Source organism: Oryzias melastigma, linkage group LG17, assembly GCF_002922805.2.
Source record: "Oryzias melastigma strain HK-1 linkage group LG17, ASM292280v2, whole genome shotgun sequence".
Lineage (NCBI taxonomy): Eukaryota > Metazoa > Chordata > Actinopteri > Beloniformes > Adrianichthyidae > Oryzias > Oryzias melastigma.
Window position 1 is genome coordinate 30669786 of NC_050528.1, and position 17960 is coordinate 30687745.

The 17960-nt window shown below is 40.0% G+C and overlaps 2 protein-coding genes across 4 annotated transcripts in view; both read left to right on the forward strand.

Moving 5' to 3' along the window:
- The window catches only part of LOC112151460 (potassium inwardly rectifying channel subfamily J member 10), a 34174-nt gene extending 29219 nt beyond the window's left edge, over nucleotides 1–4955 (forward strand). For all 3 annotated transcript variants that reach the window (XM_024280419.2, XM_024280427.2, XM_024280420.2), the window contains exons 5-6: nucleotides 318–495; nucleotides 1502–4955. In XM_024280419.2, the coding sequence (XP_024136187.1) occupies nucleotides 318–495; nucleotides 1502–1899 (576 nt within the window). In that variant the 3' untranslated portion in view covers nucleotides 1900–4955. The remainder of the gene's footprint in view (nucleotides 1–317; nucleotides 496–1501) is intronic.
- A 1046-nt stretch (nucleotides 4956–6001) lies between these two features.
- On the forward strand, nucleotides 6002–11489 carry LOC118599949 (the record flags this gene model as incomplete). The annotated part of the gene is given in 4 exon segments (XM_036216386.1): nucleotides 6002–6207; nucleotides 9906–10193; nucleotides 10288–10566; nucleotides 11403–11489. Coding segments are annotated over 4 exon segments (712 nt in total), but the record flags the coding sequence as incomplete, so codon positions are not given.
- Nucleotides 11490–17960: the final 6471 nt, after the last annotated feature.

Genomic DNA, 17960 nt, shown 5'->3' on the forward strand with positions numbered 1-17960 from the left:
GTCTGTAGTCATCCCATATCCACCTTAAGGGAAGTTCTGACAAATAAACTTAGTAAATGTCTATTTAAAGTCACCTGAGTCTGAAAGATCAAACTATAATACATTAAATGCATTAAATGCTCAACTGCGAAGTTCATTTCACAGAGTATTGACTTTTTAACTGCCTCTATCTAGTCTGCAAAGTTTCTGACAACAGAGAGACGTTAACTGCAGTGTGTTGCAATTTTCAACAAAAAGAGAAACAGAAGAATTATGATGCAACTTGAGGCTTTGGCTTTGACAGAAGCAGTTACAAGCAAGTCTTTCCACCCCTTCAGGTAACTGGCAAACTGCTCCAGACTTCACTGACGAAGGAAGGAGAGACGGTTCGTCTGGATCAGAGGAACGTGGCCTTCCAGGTGGACACTTCCAGTGACAGCCCCTTCCTCATTCTGCCCATGACCTTTTACCACGTCATCGATGACAGCAGCCCACTGCGAGCTTGGGCAGCCAAGGGTAAGTTTGTCAGTTTGTCTTCGTAGACTAAAATACTATCATGGCAAAGTACATGGAGCATTTTGTATAATCTCATTGACTTAAAAACAGCTGATGGATAAACAAACCGATTCTGAAAATTCCACAAATTTAAACAAATAAAAATACATATCCATACTGTTAAGAGAAAACAATGAACGTTGACTGCATTAGAGAACTGGACTAAGTGAGTGTGACATCACTCATAGAATAAATGTAATTCCGTCATCTTTTTTTAATGATGCAGACGTTGTTATTTGGAGCTAGATGTGGATAGGAAGCAGTGACTTGTCCAAGTCGGTCTGAGTCTACTTTCTATGGCAACTAGTGCCGCCAATCAGGAGTGAGCTTGTTGAAAGTCCACTGAAAGTGGGCTCGGGAGCATCTGATGGTCAAACATGTTGAATGTTCTAGGTGGGGGTCAGCAGACATTACATGCTTTTAGTAAGGCATCTGATTGGCCTATTCATAATGCCAAAATGCTTACAGAAAAAAACTTAAATAATTTCTGAAGCTATGTTCACACTGCCCTTGGCAACATGTGATCAAGCGACCACTCTTGATGAAAAGGTTTGGACTTCTGCGTTCAAAAGTCTTGTGTGTGTGTGTGTCTTTGCTTTTATGTGAACCATTTTCCTGGAGACACTCACCGCTTTCTCAATACTCCATGTTCAATCTAGTTCACACCCGGCAGATAGTGGAAATGAGCGTCAATCAGAGACAGGCCACATTTGGCAAATATACTGTATAATGGAAAATATCTGTGAAAGAAAAAACCTGGAGAAGGATTCACCATTTTTTACACGGCTCTGACATTTCTCACCAAGCTTCTTCCAACTTTAGGTGTCGGACATGCACTAGTACCACATAGCTGCAGTCCAATGTGAACACTCTATGTTAAATGTTTGTCACATGCAGTGCAGATATAGCATTGGTCTTTTTCATCTTCTACATGATTTTGTTGAACATTTCTCTACTTCTTCATCAGGTGGTGGCTGGACTGATCCAGAACTGGCCGACTTCGAGCTCCTAGTGATAATGAGTGCCACAGTGGAGCCGACCTCGGCCACCTGCCAGGTTCGTACCTCCTACTTGCCGGATGAAATCCTTTGGGGCTACGAGTTCCCGCCCGTAGTCTCTCTGTCCCCATCAGGCAAATATGTGGCAGACTTTGCCTTCTTTGACAAAGTCGCCAAGACCAAGTCCAGCCCCATCCTCACACCATCAGGCCTTCAACACGGCTACCAGAGTAACGGGGGCGGGCTGGTGTCCGAGGTGTTGGATCTTGACAAGATTCGTCTGGAGCAGAGCTACAGGGAGCAGCGCGGCGAGGAGCGTGGCCGGGGAAGGGACGCTCCTCTCAGTGTTCGTGTCAGCAATGTGTGAAGAGATGAACTGTCATATTTACTTCAAGGAAGGCAACGTGAGATTAGCAACAACAGAACATCCGTGAAACAATACTTCAAAATAAACTGGAAGACCAAACTTTGATGCAAATGATTTAAGGGAAATCTTCTGGAATAATTCATGCTTTACACTGGTTTGACTGGAATCTCATGGTGATAATATACGTCTTAACTGCAGCTACTATGTGCATCTGAACATACTTATTCCTTTCACATGTAGTGGGAGCACTTTTACCTAAAAAAAAAAATGTGATAGAAAGCATTCACTAAAACAGGGGTGGGCAAACTTCTGGACTTCTGGTTCTAAAATTTGACATAGAGCCAGACCAGTAGCAGATGTGTAGATGTTTTGGTGATTCCCCTCCTAAGAAGAAGAAATACCATGAAATCTGGACAAAAACATGCTTTTTTTCCTTTCAAAATTGTGGCTCTGGTTTGCATTTTTGTAGCCATGGATTTATGTCCCTCAGGGAAAAATGTAAACTTTGGTTTTGTCTGTCACTACTCACTACTTGGTGCACTATCCCAGCCAACAAGGCCAAGTGGACCCCATATGGTTTAAAAGTGGGCAGAACATGTGGGCCACGAATGAGATTGTCTGCAGTTTCCGTGGTGGCCCCACCTGTGTTTGCCCAGATCGGCTCTACTGCCTAGGGACCGGCAGCCTGTGAGGCAAACCTACCTGCTCAGCTCCCTGGGCGGTGGCGTTTGCTTGCTCTGCCGGACTCTGGGCAGCGGAGCTCGCTACACTGTCCAGCTACACAGAAGCAGTAGTGACATAACCCACTGAGTCCCCACTTAAGCCAATGTGGGCAAACACCACAGAGTTTCTGTGGGGCCACCACAGAAACTGTGGGCAAACCCAATTGAGGCCCACATTTTCAACCATTTGGGGCCCACTTGGCTTTGCTGGCTGGGATATAGTGCGTTCACCATTTTGTAGAAATGTCAGAATCTACAATTCCAATATCCAGTGCCATAAAAATTTCCGAGAAGTCTCTGCGAAAAATTAGTATGCATCAATGCTCTTTAAATTAGTGAATATAGACCACTAAAAATGTTCATGTGAATAAACTATCCAGGTTTTCATCATTAGAATAAAGCAGATTTATATTTATTAGGTTTTTACTTCAGGAAATCAGTTAAATGCCATATTTGCCTTTAAAAAAAAGTAGTGAACAAAGTGTTTGTGGCACTTGATCGATCCGCAATATATCGTTTTTTAAAAATTAGGGAGCAAGGAGGTAATTCAGACACTGCCTTGGAGAAAGGCTGTACTCATGTGGTGTTGGAATGAATGAAAAAATGTCTCTGACTCGGAAAACACGCGAAGAACTTTCTTCCCCCAATAAGCAAAAGTCAGTTCACTTGTCGTGCACCACCTACAGCATAGGCCAAAAGTTTGGACACATACCTTCTTATTCAATGGGTGTGTTTCTTTTCATGTCTATTTACATTGGAGATTCTCACTGAAGGCTGTGTAAGGGCTATTCGACCAAGAAGTAGCGTGATATAGCCTTGAGGCGGCAGATGACCTGGCCTGCAGAGTCAACTAGACCTGAACACCATTGAGATGTTTTGGGGTGAGCTGGACTGCAGAGTGAAGGCAAAGGGGCCAACAAGTCCTAAACACCTCTGGGAGCTCATTCAAGATTGTTGGACAAACATTTCAGGTGACGACCTCTTGAAGCTCATCAAGAGAATACCAAGAGTGGGCAAAGCAGTGATCAGAGCAAAGGATGGCTATTTTGAAGACACTAGAATATCAAATATGATTTCAGTTATTTGACCTTTTTTGCTTAGTACACGACTCCACAAGTTCAGTCTTGATGCTTCAGTGAGGATCTATAATGTAAATAGTCAAAACCGCATTGATTGAGGAGGTGAAACCAAACTTTTGATCTGTATTGTGTGAGGAGACCAGAATTACAAGGAAAACATAACAATATTGTCGATTATCACTGTAATTTGTTCCAGTTTGGTAAGTCAGATTAAATAGTTCGATGGGCTGCAGTTTGCCCACCCCACAACAAACCTACAAACAAAGCAGTGTGAGAATATCTAATTTAAGGTCTACATACACTAGGTTAAATATGAAAACTGCAAAGAACAAAATTAAATAGAACAAAGAGTGAGCAGTTTTTCCAAATGTTTGAGTTATAGCTAAATTTAAGGGCGGTTAGGGGATGCAAATGACATGAGGTGAAACACCCACCACTTTTAGAGTATCAAGAAAACTTCTTGTAAAAATGTTTGTCTGAATTAAATTCTGAAGTTGCAACATTCCCAGAAAGAACAACTTTTGGTCAAACACAACTCCATTCATGCCTATGCAAACCTCCCACACACTTCCTGTATTGTTAGTATTGCCCTTGCTGTTGAAAATCTTTGGTTAGAATTTATTTGCTGATGACACTGTCGTCTTTATGGTGTGTGTGGCAGCTTTGGATGGTTAAGAAAAAAACAACTTTTTAGCACTTTAAAGTATGTGAGCATTCACTGTAAATGTGCACCTTCAGGAGGTTAGTCGACTTTTTCTATGAGGTTGTTTTCATTTAAAGTTAAAATTAAATGAAAACTTGCAATAACAGAATTAGTTCTCTGAAGCCAATATTTTGTCTCAGTGGCTTTGCTGAGATCCTTTCACTTTTCTAAATGAGTTGGTGTAAAAAAAAAAACTGTCAGACACACAGATTGTAATTAAACACAAATCTAGGAGCAATAAGCTTTGAGGTACTAACACATAAAGTAGCAACAAATGACCTGAAGTCAAGTCAGCCGACATGGATGGAAGTGGTTCAGAACAGAACTAATAGAGCTGTGGAAATATGACAGTAAAACCTTGATGATTAGAAATGATGAGTGAAACCAGACAGACTGTGGCTGATGACAAATGCAGTGGAAACTGCATGTATTTTTGAAGTCTACTTGTTTAACAGAAATCTTTGGACTTTCCATTGTGATCACCTTGCAATTGATGAGCTCATTTAAGATTATTCTGTAGGAAATGAAATAATAAAGATGACTTACATGTTATCATTTTTGGCTGAGTTCTTTTATTTTAACCCCTTTTTCAGTTCTACACACCTGGGTGCTGACAATCAAAGCAAATCAGGTAAAAAATGTGGCAAATGCTGTGCATTTGCATCAATATAACAAGAAAAAGTGGATAATTGGGTATCTATGCCACAGGACAAACACTTTTCTCCTAGCCCATAATGCTAATTTAAATAGATTAAAGTAACTCTTTCACCGGTAATCCCAGATCTCTTTAAAAAATTGTCCCCATTTATGCTGCTGCTTACTCTTAACACACCACACGCAGAAGGGATCCACTTCCCCTCCAGTTCACACCAGACACAGATTTTTTTTGTGATGGTTGACAAGCACTTCTACTTCTACTTAGATCATTTCAAGGCAAAGTAGTTTGTTGAATATTTGCAACAACGGGTTAAATCTTCCTTGCTCCATCTCCCACTTTGCCTTATGACTTACTCTGCACTCAGGTTACTCCAACATTCTCTTGATGTAATCTTGAAATCATTGTTAGGGCGAGTTGGTCAATCTGGAATCCTCCAGACTGACTTATTCAGAATGAATTGGATACAGGGACAGAGCGGGCGACTTCTGAATGGGAGATTGCAGATTCGCTTCTCGCTTTGCACCATTTCCGACTAACTGGAAAAAAAAAACTACAGTTTCACAACTTCAGATAAGCTTTGATAATAAATCTGGAAGTTAAGATGAAAGGAAGGAGAGAAACTCAGAGTGAGATGAAATGATTCAAACATGAAGGGAAGGTGCAGGTGAAGTTAGCAGAGCTTAGAACAGAGTCACTTCATAGCCTCATTATGTGTCACAAAAGAACAAAATGGTTCATGGTCTAACAAATCTGCCATGGCTGCTACAGAATATACACTGAATATAAACTTCACCGAACCATAAATCTTTATTCCTATTATTCTGGTAGCTTAATTTAAGGTTTACAATCATCATGATCAGAATAACTTTTGTAGTTTAGCTATGATTTAATAAGATGTTTATAATCAAAAAGATGTCGTTACAGCATATGCGTGTATTTTATTTTCTAAATTATTCTTTGGTCCAATAAAAGTCCTCCTATAAGCTTAATAGACTTTTGAGAAAAAAAAAGGGTATTTTACTTCCTACTCGACTACTTCTAGTCTAACTTCCTGCTAAGCCTCAGATGTATTCTTTCAAGCAGCAGTGATGACTGCTCTGGCTCTTCTGCTTCTTTTCCTCCTGATGGATTCAGATGAAGCAAAAGGTAAAAAAAAAACCCAAAAAACTTTCAGATAAGAAATCCTGAAGTTTTGGTATGATTTTTATATATATCTAAAAATCACAGAGTGAGATGCATGTTTAGTATTATTTTTATGGAGGCTTCAGTACAGTCAGTTTTGTTTCTAGTTCGCCTAAAATTGACTCACTTAAATTTTCTCATGTTTATGTGGTGAAATTGTTGAGTTGGTGCTAAAAAAAAAAAAAGAAAAAAAACTGGTTGCCCTTGTGTAACTTCCATGGTTTTATTTTGTGTAATTTAGTTTAGTTTGAGGCATTTCATTCTTTTTTGTGTTTTCAAACGCTGACTTAGTTTCAGTTCAAATTTAGGAAGACTTTTTTCACATCTCACTTTGAGCAGTGGCATAAACCACATCTCTTGAATCTTATTTGTGTCAGTTTTCACTCAGTTCTCTAAATTCTGATGTGCTTAAAGTGGGCCGGTACTTACCGGTGCTCACTTTAAAAAGAGCTGTAGAGACCACCATCATTTCTCCTCACCCGAACGCCAATGGATTTGTTTTAACCCTATTGCAAGCTCCCGTCTCAAGTTTTCAGAAAACTTGAGCCCCATTCAAACAGTTGAATTATTGTTTTTTTAAAGAAAAAAAAATGAATGTTTTGTGCCTACTTATCTCAAAAACATGTAATCATCATTTCAGCCTGTCACACCATTGCTGGTGGGTAGCCTCTGCTAACTACTCCATTTTTGGCGGTTTTGCGTCACATGCATCCAGGCCCTTCCTGCTTTCGTCTCTCCATTGCTCCTTTGGTCTTCCCATTGCTCTTTTTCCATCTCCTGAAGTCTATTCCACTACTTTCCTGGCCCAATTTTTGGTATCCTTTCTGGCAAGATGCCCCACCCACCTACTTTTTGCCTTTTCTGCTGTGCTTACCACGCCTTTCACTTTCAGTTTTGATCATATTATTTCATTACGGATTTTGTCTTTCCTTGTGATATTGAGCATTGATCTTTCCATGCTTCTCTGGGCAACAGCCAACTTTTCTCTTTGACGTCTTGTGATAGATCGTGTCTCTGCTCCATATGTCATTGTTGGTACTCTCTTCTTTTTCAAGCATTTAGGCATTTTTTGGTCTGTTATTAATGTGCTGTACTGCCCAAAACGTCTCCATCCTTCTGTCATCCGGTCCTCAATCTCTTTAGTCATCTCCTTTCCAAATGTCAGCAATCTTTCCTAAATACTTCCTCAACTTCCTCAAGTTGATGCCAATCAACCATTCCATTTCTTCTTTTTTTGTCTTTTGGCTATGTTATTGCACAGGATCTTTGTTTTCTTTTTGTCCATCTCCATTCCGTCCTTTCCTTCTATGTTCAGGTTGTTAGGTAGATTTTTTTTAATTGATGTTCATTTTCTGCAAACAAGATGATGTCATCTGCAAATCTCAGGTTGTTTATTTTCTCAGTTTATTCTGATTCCTGTTTCAACATTTACTCTCTGGAAAATTTCTTCCAGTGCTGCTGTAAACATTACTGGTGATAGTATATCACCCTGCCGAACTCCTTTCATAATCTTGAATTTCCTGCTTAGAAAATCGATTCGTACTTGCGCTGTTCCTCCTCTATATGTCTCTATTAGGATGTTAATATACTTTTGGTCAAGTTCATGTTATTTCAGTGCCTCAAAGACTGCTTTGTGTTGAATGTAGTTGAAAGTTTTCTCATAGTCTACAAAGGCCGTGTGAACTGGAATTTGGTTCTCATTGGTTTCCTGGAGTACTTGCATAACAGCATGTATGTGGTCTATAGTGGAGGGACCTGTACGATAGGTTGCTTGTTCTGGTGCCTGATGCTTGTCTGTTTTTTTTATTCTGTTTTTCATGTAAAACACTATGAAAAAGACTTGAAGAAAAAAAATAAATAAATGCAATTACCTTTTATAAAAGAAAAATCACAAACCTAATTTAATAATACTTGTTTAAAAACGGGATAGGCAGAATCAAATGGTCATTTAAGCCCATCTCTTTATGTCTTTTTTTTAGTAGCTCAAACAAATCACAGTATATAAACCTAAAAAAAACTACAATATTCCAGTAACTCGCTCGCAGTGTGGGCTTTTGTCACAAGTTGCTGGCTGCGTCAGATGTCAGCAGCGCTCGCGCCACTTTTGTCCTTCAGAATCTGCTGGAATGGCGTTGATCGTGTTAACGGTTGAAAAGTTACGGAAAATCAAAGAACATAAATACTGGAGCATCCAGTGTCCGGATGCTGTGTCCAGACACTGGATGCTCCAGTGGATGCTCCACGGGCCAGTTTATGTCAGGTACTGCATCTGGTGTCAGTTACAGTACCGGTAAAAGTACCTGTACCATCCACATCCTGAGGACCAGTCTGAGTGTGGTGCTAGTTTCTGTACTGCGTCCCGAGCAGGGCTGGGAATCACTGGGTTCCTCATAATACGATGCGATACATGACTCACAATGTCCATGATATCGCGATACTGCAATGATTGGTAAAAATCATCTCTAATAACTCAGATTATATAGAAAACCATATTTTTCAGAAAAATATATCCCCATTTATTTTTTAGCTTGAACACAATCATAATAAACAACTTGTGTCTTATTTTGTGCAGCAAACAATAGACACTTTAGTGCAATATTGCTGAAATCAGTAACACTGCGTCTTTGACAAGCATTGACACCAATTGAATTGGAATTATCTGTAAAAGTCAGTGTTACCAATAGTAAGCATTAACAGCAGTGGCAATATTTAGTGCAAAACTGTTGCAAACAGAACAGATTCAGTAGCTGCCAGACACATTCATGCTCACAAAACCAGCCTTGGTATCTTCCTCCAAAGGAAAATCTCACCAAAGGATGATGAATATAACACTTTACAGCCTCTTCAAACAAAAATAAAAGATCAATCCTTGGTTAGAACCCACCGAGAATCAATTGCTGGACGAAATATTGAGATATATTGCAATATCGAGATTTTGGCACACCCCTAGTCCTGAGGGTCGTGGACCCTTGATTTTACAAACAGCCAGCATGTCAAAAAGTGAAGCAGAAGGGGTCTTTAACCAGACGTCAATAGGTGACAACCTGGGAATGAGAATGTGTGGGGTGAAGTGCCCGTAAGACACCGTAAGATGTCCACACAAACTGTCTACTTCCCTCATTTCTAACAGTCAGGCTTCACAAAAAGTGTGCAGCTTTCACTTGAACAACACTAAGGGGACGGGGGTGGATTGAAAAAAAGAAAAGTCAGTACGAGACGTCTGCATTTACAACCTATTTCACTGTTGCTCACACTTAGGTGTTCACTATGACCTGTCGCCCACTGCATGCCTGTAGAATAAATGTGCATGAACATTTTTGCTCAATGGGTTCACCGAGCGTCTACGACCTTCATATTTTGTGCAGGCCACCTCCGTGCCCTGTATTGATTGGCCATTTTTTTCTCCAGCAGACACCCTGTTTCCATCAGTTGTAACTGAAGTTGTACTGAACAGTGAAGTTCAGTAGTGAGTTCTACTTTATGTGCTAAAGAAAAACCTATCAAAACAGCAATTCCAGAACAAACGGAAAAATGTTTCAGACAAAAGAAACGCTTGGCACAAAGGTTCACTTTGTAGATAATAGTCAAAATAATTTGTTTCAAAATGTGACTTGTTGGGGATTTTAGTGGCATTTTAACCACTTTGCTTTCTGTTCATTCAGGTTCTGAACTGTTTATACAGCAAGGAAAGGACCTGCTTCTGAAGGTCAACGGGTCTGTTGAACTCACAGAAGAACGTGACTTGATCTGGATGTACAACAATTCCAAAGTGGCAAAATTCTGTTACGAACAAAAACCAGTTATATTTGGCTCTTACAAGGAAAGGGTGATTGTAGAAAATTTTTCTCTGACCTTAAAGAATGTTCAGCTCACTGACAATGGCCTCTATAAAGCAGTTGAAAGTAGTTCAATTGATCGCACAAATGCTGAATACAGCCTCACAGTCCAAGGTAGGTTTCCTTTCTGGACTTGCTTTGACATGATCGTTTTGACCAAAAACATCCCCATTCTTTCAAATAATTCTTACCTGGTTTCATTTCTCAGATCCAGTGTCTCCAGTGATTCTAACAGTGACTGGCAGCAGCTCTAACTCCTCCGCCTGTGAATCTACCGTTATTTGCAGAACGGTGGACAACAAGATCAAAAAAACCTTTGTGTGCAACACACAAACCTGCTCTGGGGTGGGGAAGGCCCATGCAACTATCAGCTCTTCCTCTCTAAATGTCTACATACACGAGGAACACATCATCTGTAACCATAGCAACCAAGTGAGCTGGGAACAAAACAAGACACAGATCAGCACAGTTTGTTGGGAAGGACCAGGTACGGTTCAAACATGTAAATGATAAATTACTGTAGGAAAAGTGTGCGAATCACAGAAAAAGTAAAAAAAAAAAAAAGCGTATTTGTACTTTCCATTTCCAAAACATTTATTTTTATGGAGACATTGTTTAAATTCAGGAGTGACATCCACATGAAAGTTTCACTTATATATTCTTTGTTATATTCATTATTAACATTAGTTTTAATTAAAGTGTTAACCATTGTTGTTGGGAGTTCTAAAAACTGCTAACGGCAATTTGTATATTTTATAAATAGCGCAGAACAAATTGAGAGTCTGAAATATTGTGAAAACAATCTTTAGTTTCTGACCAGTTCCTCTACACATATTTTTTTATTTTTAAGAGTGACAAGAATTGTAAGAAAAACACAAATACCAATGTTATTTCTGTTAAACCTCCTTAGACCTTTTGTTTACATGTGGGGACATGGGATTCAAAACTAAAAACAAAAGCACTGGTCTCAGGAAGTTAAAGTTCAAAGGTTGAGTGAAAGTTAAGTCTTAAACAGCTGTTTTTAAAGGGCCTATACTATACTAATAAACAGTGGGGAATTGTCAAGTTTTTTTATGCTTATCAAACAATGAAAGTTACCAGTGTGTTATCATATGTGACTCGGAGAGACTTATTCTGAAGTGATAGAAATAATTACAAACATTACTAAACTATTTCTGTCTTTTCTAGAGAAATAGATTGAGATATGTGTGATGTGTTTACTTTTGACACACTAACATAATTTAAACTGCCTGTCACATATTTCCTTTTTACCAATGCAATTAAAAACATTCAAATCCTGTAATTTTTGTTTTGTTTCTACAGTGAATGGAGTCCAGACAATAGCGGTCAGTGCAGCAGCTGTTGGTGGGGCCATTCTTCTTCTGTGCATCATCTGCCTTGTTGTAAGATGTAAGTCCAAACGTGGGATTCTTAAAATTTATCTACAGATAAAATGTAAAGTAGGCTTACATAGATAATAAATGTTTTTTACTGATACATTTAACACAAAGATCTATCTATGGCCCTTTACCACAGACCTGGGAGCTGGAGGATTCGGCACAATATCTTTGTAGTAAATGTTGATGACATTTGTTGTCCTCAGCTTTTTAAAACCATATATTGTTCAAACTGCATGAAGGGACTCCATTATTATTACATACTTATTTTACCAGCTGACTGCTGCAGCCCAGAGATATTCAAAATGTGTTAAACTCAGCGGACAACAAATATATTAAACATTGAATAGTTTATGAGGATTAATCACAACAAATATTTTCCTTTATGTGTTGGTTCTGTTGCGCATGTTGTTGACAGACATGATGCCTTAAAGGATGAAGTGAATCTGGCAGCAGAACAGTCAGTCTGCTCCCCCTACTGGAGAAGAATGAAATGTCCTGATGAAAAAGACATTCAGATTTTAAATCAGATGCACGCATCAAAGCAGCTTTCTGTCCAACTGACCCTTGTTTGGTGGTTCTGGTCCCTCCTGGTCCTGACAGATCACACATCAGCAGCTCTGAGCATTGTCCTGTATTTGTACTTTGATTCTTCTCTAAGAACATGCAGGTCACATTTCATCAAACTGCTAAGGACAACTTCAAATTGACTCATTTATTACTTGGACTTAACCATTGACTGTACATGAGAAGTGGACAGAGTGAACCCTCGAGATCCAAACAGAAAGAAACTGCTGGTTTCACGATGCCAGAATCCCACAGACTTCTATTGAGAAGTAAACGGCTGCTATTTGTCAGAACAATCATCCTTGCTCTGCTACCAGGTCCTTGATAAAACTATTTTTTTTCATAATAATTTCTCTCAGTTGGTTAAAGACCCACTCCTATGAAAATAATATTTTTTGTGTTTTTAACATGTTCTTGAAGTATTTTTCTCCTAATGGAGGGCCAATATAACTTAATTTATGACTGACGTTTGAGGTGGGGCCAGTGGACATCACTGAGGCCTCTGATTGGACAGTTTATAACTTGAACAACTTGCAATAACGAAAAAATATCAAGAAAAAAACTATTAGGATTAGCAAGAACATGTATGGAATGGTTATTCTGACAAATAGATGACTGAGTAACAGCTGTTTTTTGTCCATAGAAGCCTATGGGATTTTGGCTTCTTGAAGCCATCAGGTACTTTGTGTTTGGACTGTAAAGGTCCTGGTTAAGGCAAGACCACAATGCAGGGTGTGTCAGAGTCTGATCAAGAATTATGCTGTTCTTGTTGAAAAGATTGACACAACAGGAGTGGACAACTAACCTTAAATGTCAGGCTGCTGGTGCATTTGACATCAATCCTAAGGATACCATTGTTGAAGTTATTGATATGATGTTTTTTCACACTCAAACCATGAGGCAGCAGCAATAAATCTAAGTAGAACTTGTAGAAAAAAAAACCTGCCAATGATTTTTTTGTTCTTACTGGTGCAGGAAAAAAAAATCAACCATACTCCCTCCTCTTCTTTTCCTTTCGGCTTCTCCCTTCAGGGGTCGCCACAGCGAATCAGTTTCCTCCATCTAAGCCTGTCTTCAGCATCCTCCACTCTAACACCAGCCACCTTCATGTCTTCATTCACTGCATCCATAAACCTCCTCTTTGGTCTTCCTCTAGACCTCTTTCCTGGCAGCTCTAGACTCAGCATCCTTCTACCAATATATTCACTGTCTCTCCTCTGAACATGTCCAAACCATCTCAGTCTGGCCTCTCTGACTTTATCTCCATGTTTCGATCCCAACCGAGGGGAAGGGAGAGAAAGGTGTAACATAAAAATAAGAAAACCCAGACTGGAGCACTGTAGTGGTGTGCAGCATTTTAATTGGCTGTTAGCTGCAAATTTAACATAAATAGAATTTCAACAAAAGAAAACAAGGGTTTAATACATACAAAACAGGAACATAAATTCTCTCCACATGAGAGTCAGACTGAGACCCACTAGGTCTGTTATGTATGCCTAAAACACAAACTTTCACCAGTTTTTGACACAGGCTCTCAACAGTAAGCTCCACACCAGAGTCCACAAAAGAGGACTGGAACTTAAAGTGTGAGTTTCACCATGGGCAAGCTGACCACCAGAAAGGGTGTTACAAAAGCTGCCGCCGTTTGATGGGAAGTCAGCTCTTTTAAGCAGGTGTGGATTGTCAGTCATTGGTCCTCAGCTGATGGCTTGATGAGGATCCAGGTGTAGTTGGGCGGGTCCACACTCTGCAGAGCTGAAGCTCTCAGCTCAGAGACCTAAAGAAAGAAAACTCACATGCACACCAACTCATTCACCAAAACTCAAGCACACAACCAGACAAACCATACACAAAGAGTGCCGGATACACCAGGGCCGTAACACTCCAAAACCTCTAACATGTGCTGTCCCTCTGATGTATTCATTCCTGATCCTATCCATCCTGGTCACTCCCAAAGAGAACCTCAGCATCTTCATCTCTGCTACCTCCAGCTCTGCTTCCTGTCTTTTCTTCAGTCCCACTGTTTCTAGTCCAAACAACATGGCTGGTCTCACCACAGTCTTGTACACCTTTCCTTTCATTTGTGCTGAAACTCTTCTGTCACACATCACACCTGACACTTTTCTCCACCCATTCCAACCTGCTTGCACTCTCCTCTTCACTTCTTTTCCACACTCTCCATTACTCTGTACTGTTGACCCTAAATACTTAAACTCCTCCACCTTCTTTATCTCTTCTCCCTGTAACCTCACTCTTCCACTCTGGTTCCTCTCATTCACACACATGTACTCTGTCTTACTGCGGCTAACCTTCATTCCTCTCCTTTCCAGGGCAAACCTCCACCTCTCTAACTCCACCTCCACCTGTTCCCTGCTCTCACTACAAATCACAATATCATCTGCAAACATCATAGTCCATGGTGATTCCTGTCTAACCTCATCCGTCAGTCTGTCCATCACCATTGCAAACAGGAAGGGGCTCAGAGCTGATCCCTGATGTAATCCCACCTCCACCTTGAACTCCTCTGTCACCCCTACAGCACACCTCACCACTGTCTTACAGCCCTCATACATGTCCTGCACTGCTCGGACATACTTCTCTGTCACTCCAGACTTCCTCATACAATACCATAGTTCCTCTCTGGGCACTCTGTCATAAGCTTTCTCCAGATCTACAAAGACACAGTGGAGCTCTCTCTGACCTTCTCTGTACTTCTCTATCAACATCCTCAAAGCAAATGTTGCATCTGTAGTGCTCTTTCTTGGCATGAAACCATACTGCTGCTCACAAATGTTCACTTCTGCTCTTAGTCTGGCTTCCACTACTCTTTCCCACACCTTCATTGTATGGCTCATCAGCTTTATTCCTCTGTAGTTACCACAACTCTGCACATCTCCCTTATTCTTAAAAATGGGCACCATCACACTTCTCCTCCATTCCTCAGGCATCTTCTCACCACCTAAGATCCTGTTGAACAACCCGGTCAAAAACTCCACTGCCATCTCTCCTAGACACTTCCATACCTCCACAGGTATATCATCAGGACCAAGAGCCTTTCCACTCTTCATCCTCTTCAAAGCCCCTCTCACTTCACCTTTACTAATCTTTCTTACTTCCTGCTCCACAACAGTCTGCTCTTCTACTCTTTGTTCTCTCTCATTCTCTTCGTTTATCAACTCTTCAAAGTATTCTTTCCATCCATTACACAATCATAATCAAACCATAACCTGAATCAACCATACTGCACTTAAAAAAAACTTACAAACAGAGAGACAATTTAAAAGGAAGTTGTTTGTATACAGAGTATCGCCAAGAACTATGACTACAACAACGACTTTACTAGCTAGTCTTTTGTGCAAGGTGAAGGAAGGGCTAAGAGGCTCTGAGCTGCTGCAATGTATTAAGCTAAGAACGAGAAGAAGTATTATTTTTACAACCAAGGACTGTAAAAAGGGATGAGCTTTTTATCTCTTCAATGTTCAAACATTGCCTAAAAAAGTACTGGACAATTTTCTAGGAAAACGTGTCCGTGTCTTTTGAATGAAGCCTACTTTTGGAGACACAGTTATCCCTTGAGTGGTTCAGGATACTTTGAAAAGGTGCTGCACAAAAGATTAAATTAAAATCCATTTTTCTACTATGAAAGAAACTTACTAAAGACTGTTTTGCTGGCAATATTTCATTTTTTCAAGAGGAATAGAAGAATAAGTCAACATAGGGTCCTTCCATCAATATCAAGCAGAGGAGAAAGATTTTGGATTGCTGTTTGACATTTACAAAGAAACAGAGAAAAGGTAGTGAATTTATGGCTGAGAAATAAATGAATAGAAGTTCAGTTGAGGTAGAGGAAACTAGAGGTCTCCCTGTATTCAGGAGGGGGTGAGAGTGAGAAATATGGAGGTAAATATGTGACAAAACATCCAAGCGTAAATGATAACACACACACACAATAATAACACACACGAGCTAGAATCACACACACACAAGTTTAATTTACACATGCATGTGAAACTGAATGTGAAGTTGCGGGAAAGAGAGTAACATGTGAGAAAAATGTGTACTTGTGGAATATAATGTGAGAACTTGCTTGACAAAAACCTTAACTTGTGTGTACAAATGTTACATGTGAAGAAAATTCACACACACGCAAGATTTGACTTGAGGTTGTGGGGAAAATCACAACTTGTAAGACTGTGTTGAAAAAATCTTTACTTGTAGCTTCAGTTTTCTTCTGTGGAAGAGTTTCATACAAACGCTTTTTGAGTCTCCATGTGTTTTTGACTTTTGACACACCCCCATGTGGAAGATTTGTGACAAAACTAATTTGCAGGGAGGAGGGGTCAGGCAGGGGGAGCTCTCGTCGGAAATCAACCAATCAGAGGATGAGGATCAGGGGGACTATTTCTTGTTCAGCAATGGTGCACCAAGCTGGACGAAATTCTCTTAAAATACTATTTTGACACTTCCCTTCGTTGTTTTTCTCTAGTAAATACACTGTTACTAACAACAGATATAAAAAACCAGCCTCGTTAGGTGGCTATGCGCTCAATCTTTATAAGCATCAAAGGTGTTTCGTTTTAACATGGTGACGCGGTGGGGCTACAAAGCGCTGACTCCAGCCAGCAAGACCAAGTGAATAGTTTATATTTTCTTCTCTATGGCAGTGTTGGGAATATTAATAGTACTAACAAATGGTCAAAAGAGTCCCGATTCCGTCTAAGCCGGCTATCAGATCCACCCTCGTCTGATCTGCGCGTTTGACCATAGCAGGTCTATAAACGAGATGAACACTCCTGCGTAAATTTGTAGCAGTTACAATTCCGTCTCGTGCAGCAGTCCTCCCTTTTTTTCCCCAAAACCTAAGCTTACCGTGTTAAAACTAAATACCTTTGATGTTAATAAAGGTTGAGCGCATACTCACTTAACGAAGCTGGTTTCCATCTTGTAGTATTTTTCTCACATATATAACGAAAGTTAAGTTTCAAAATCCATTTCTGAGTATTTCTGTATCTAAATTGTTGTGAATCAGGAGCACACGAAAAAAAAAAGCTGTTAGAAAAAGCCTGTAGTTGATATGTAAGCGGTACAATTGATGGGCCACAAGCTCCCTGCTCCGCCCCATTCTGATGCATCCATTTCCATGAGCTGGAATCTGGATCTAAACTGTGCGGATGGACACCTCTGATAAAGCTCGCAGTTTTTTGCACCAGCAATGTTAGCTTTAGTTTGTGAGGGGCTGTAAGCCAGTGGGAGAGAGTGTAAACAAAGGGATGATGGGAAATCAGTATCCAACAGTCCTGCACACCACTCAGAGCTGAATTTTTGAACAAACTACTCCTGCTCTGCAGAAACTATGTCTTAGAGAACTACACAGATTCCCTAATTTAGCTAAAACTGCCTCATTATAGTTAAAAGAACACTGAGAACGCTTTGGAAATAGATCAAATGATGATCAGAGTGGAACTTTAAAGAGAGAGATGGGAGGAGGGGAATGACAGCAAATGTCAACATCAAAATAAAAAACATCCAGGAATACAGATAATGCAAGACAGAGTCTTGGATGGGGGCAATAATGTGCAACAAGAGACAAATCCGAATCTTCCGCGTCCAGTGTGAACCAGACGTCAGGGGGTAGACTTGTGAACAACAGTGCTGTGTCAGGAATCAACTAAGAAGTCAGAGCTGTGACAGAGAAACTGTCATTTTCTTCTTGTAGACACACGTGATTTTCTGTTCTTGAGGAGAATTATCCAGTTTAGCATTCACACTGATTTAGAAACATTGAAACTTCATACATTTGATTTTCTATAACTGACCTGCAGGTAAAAGACAGAACAACTTAAGTACAAATTGTGAAGTTCCTCAGGTAAGCAGCAAACGCTTCTCTGAAAAAACTCCAGATTTGCTTCATAGAAAA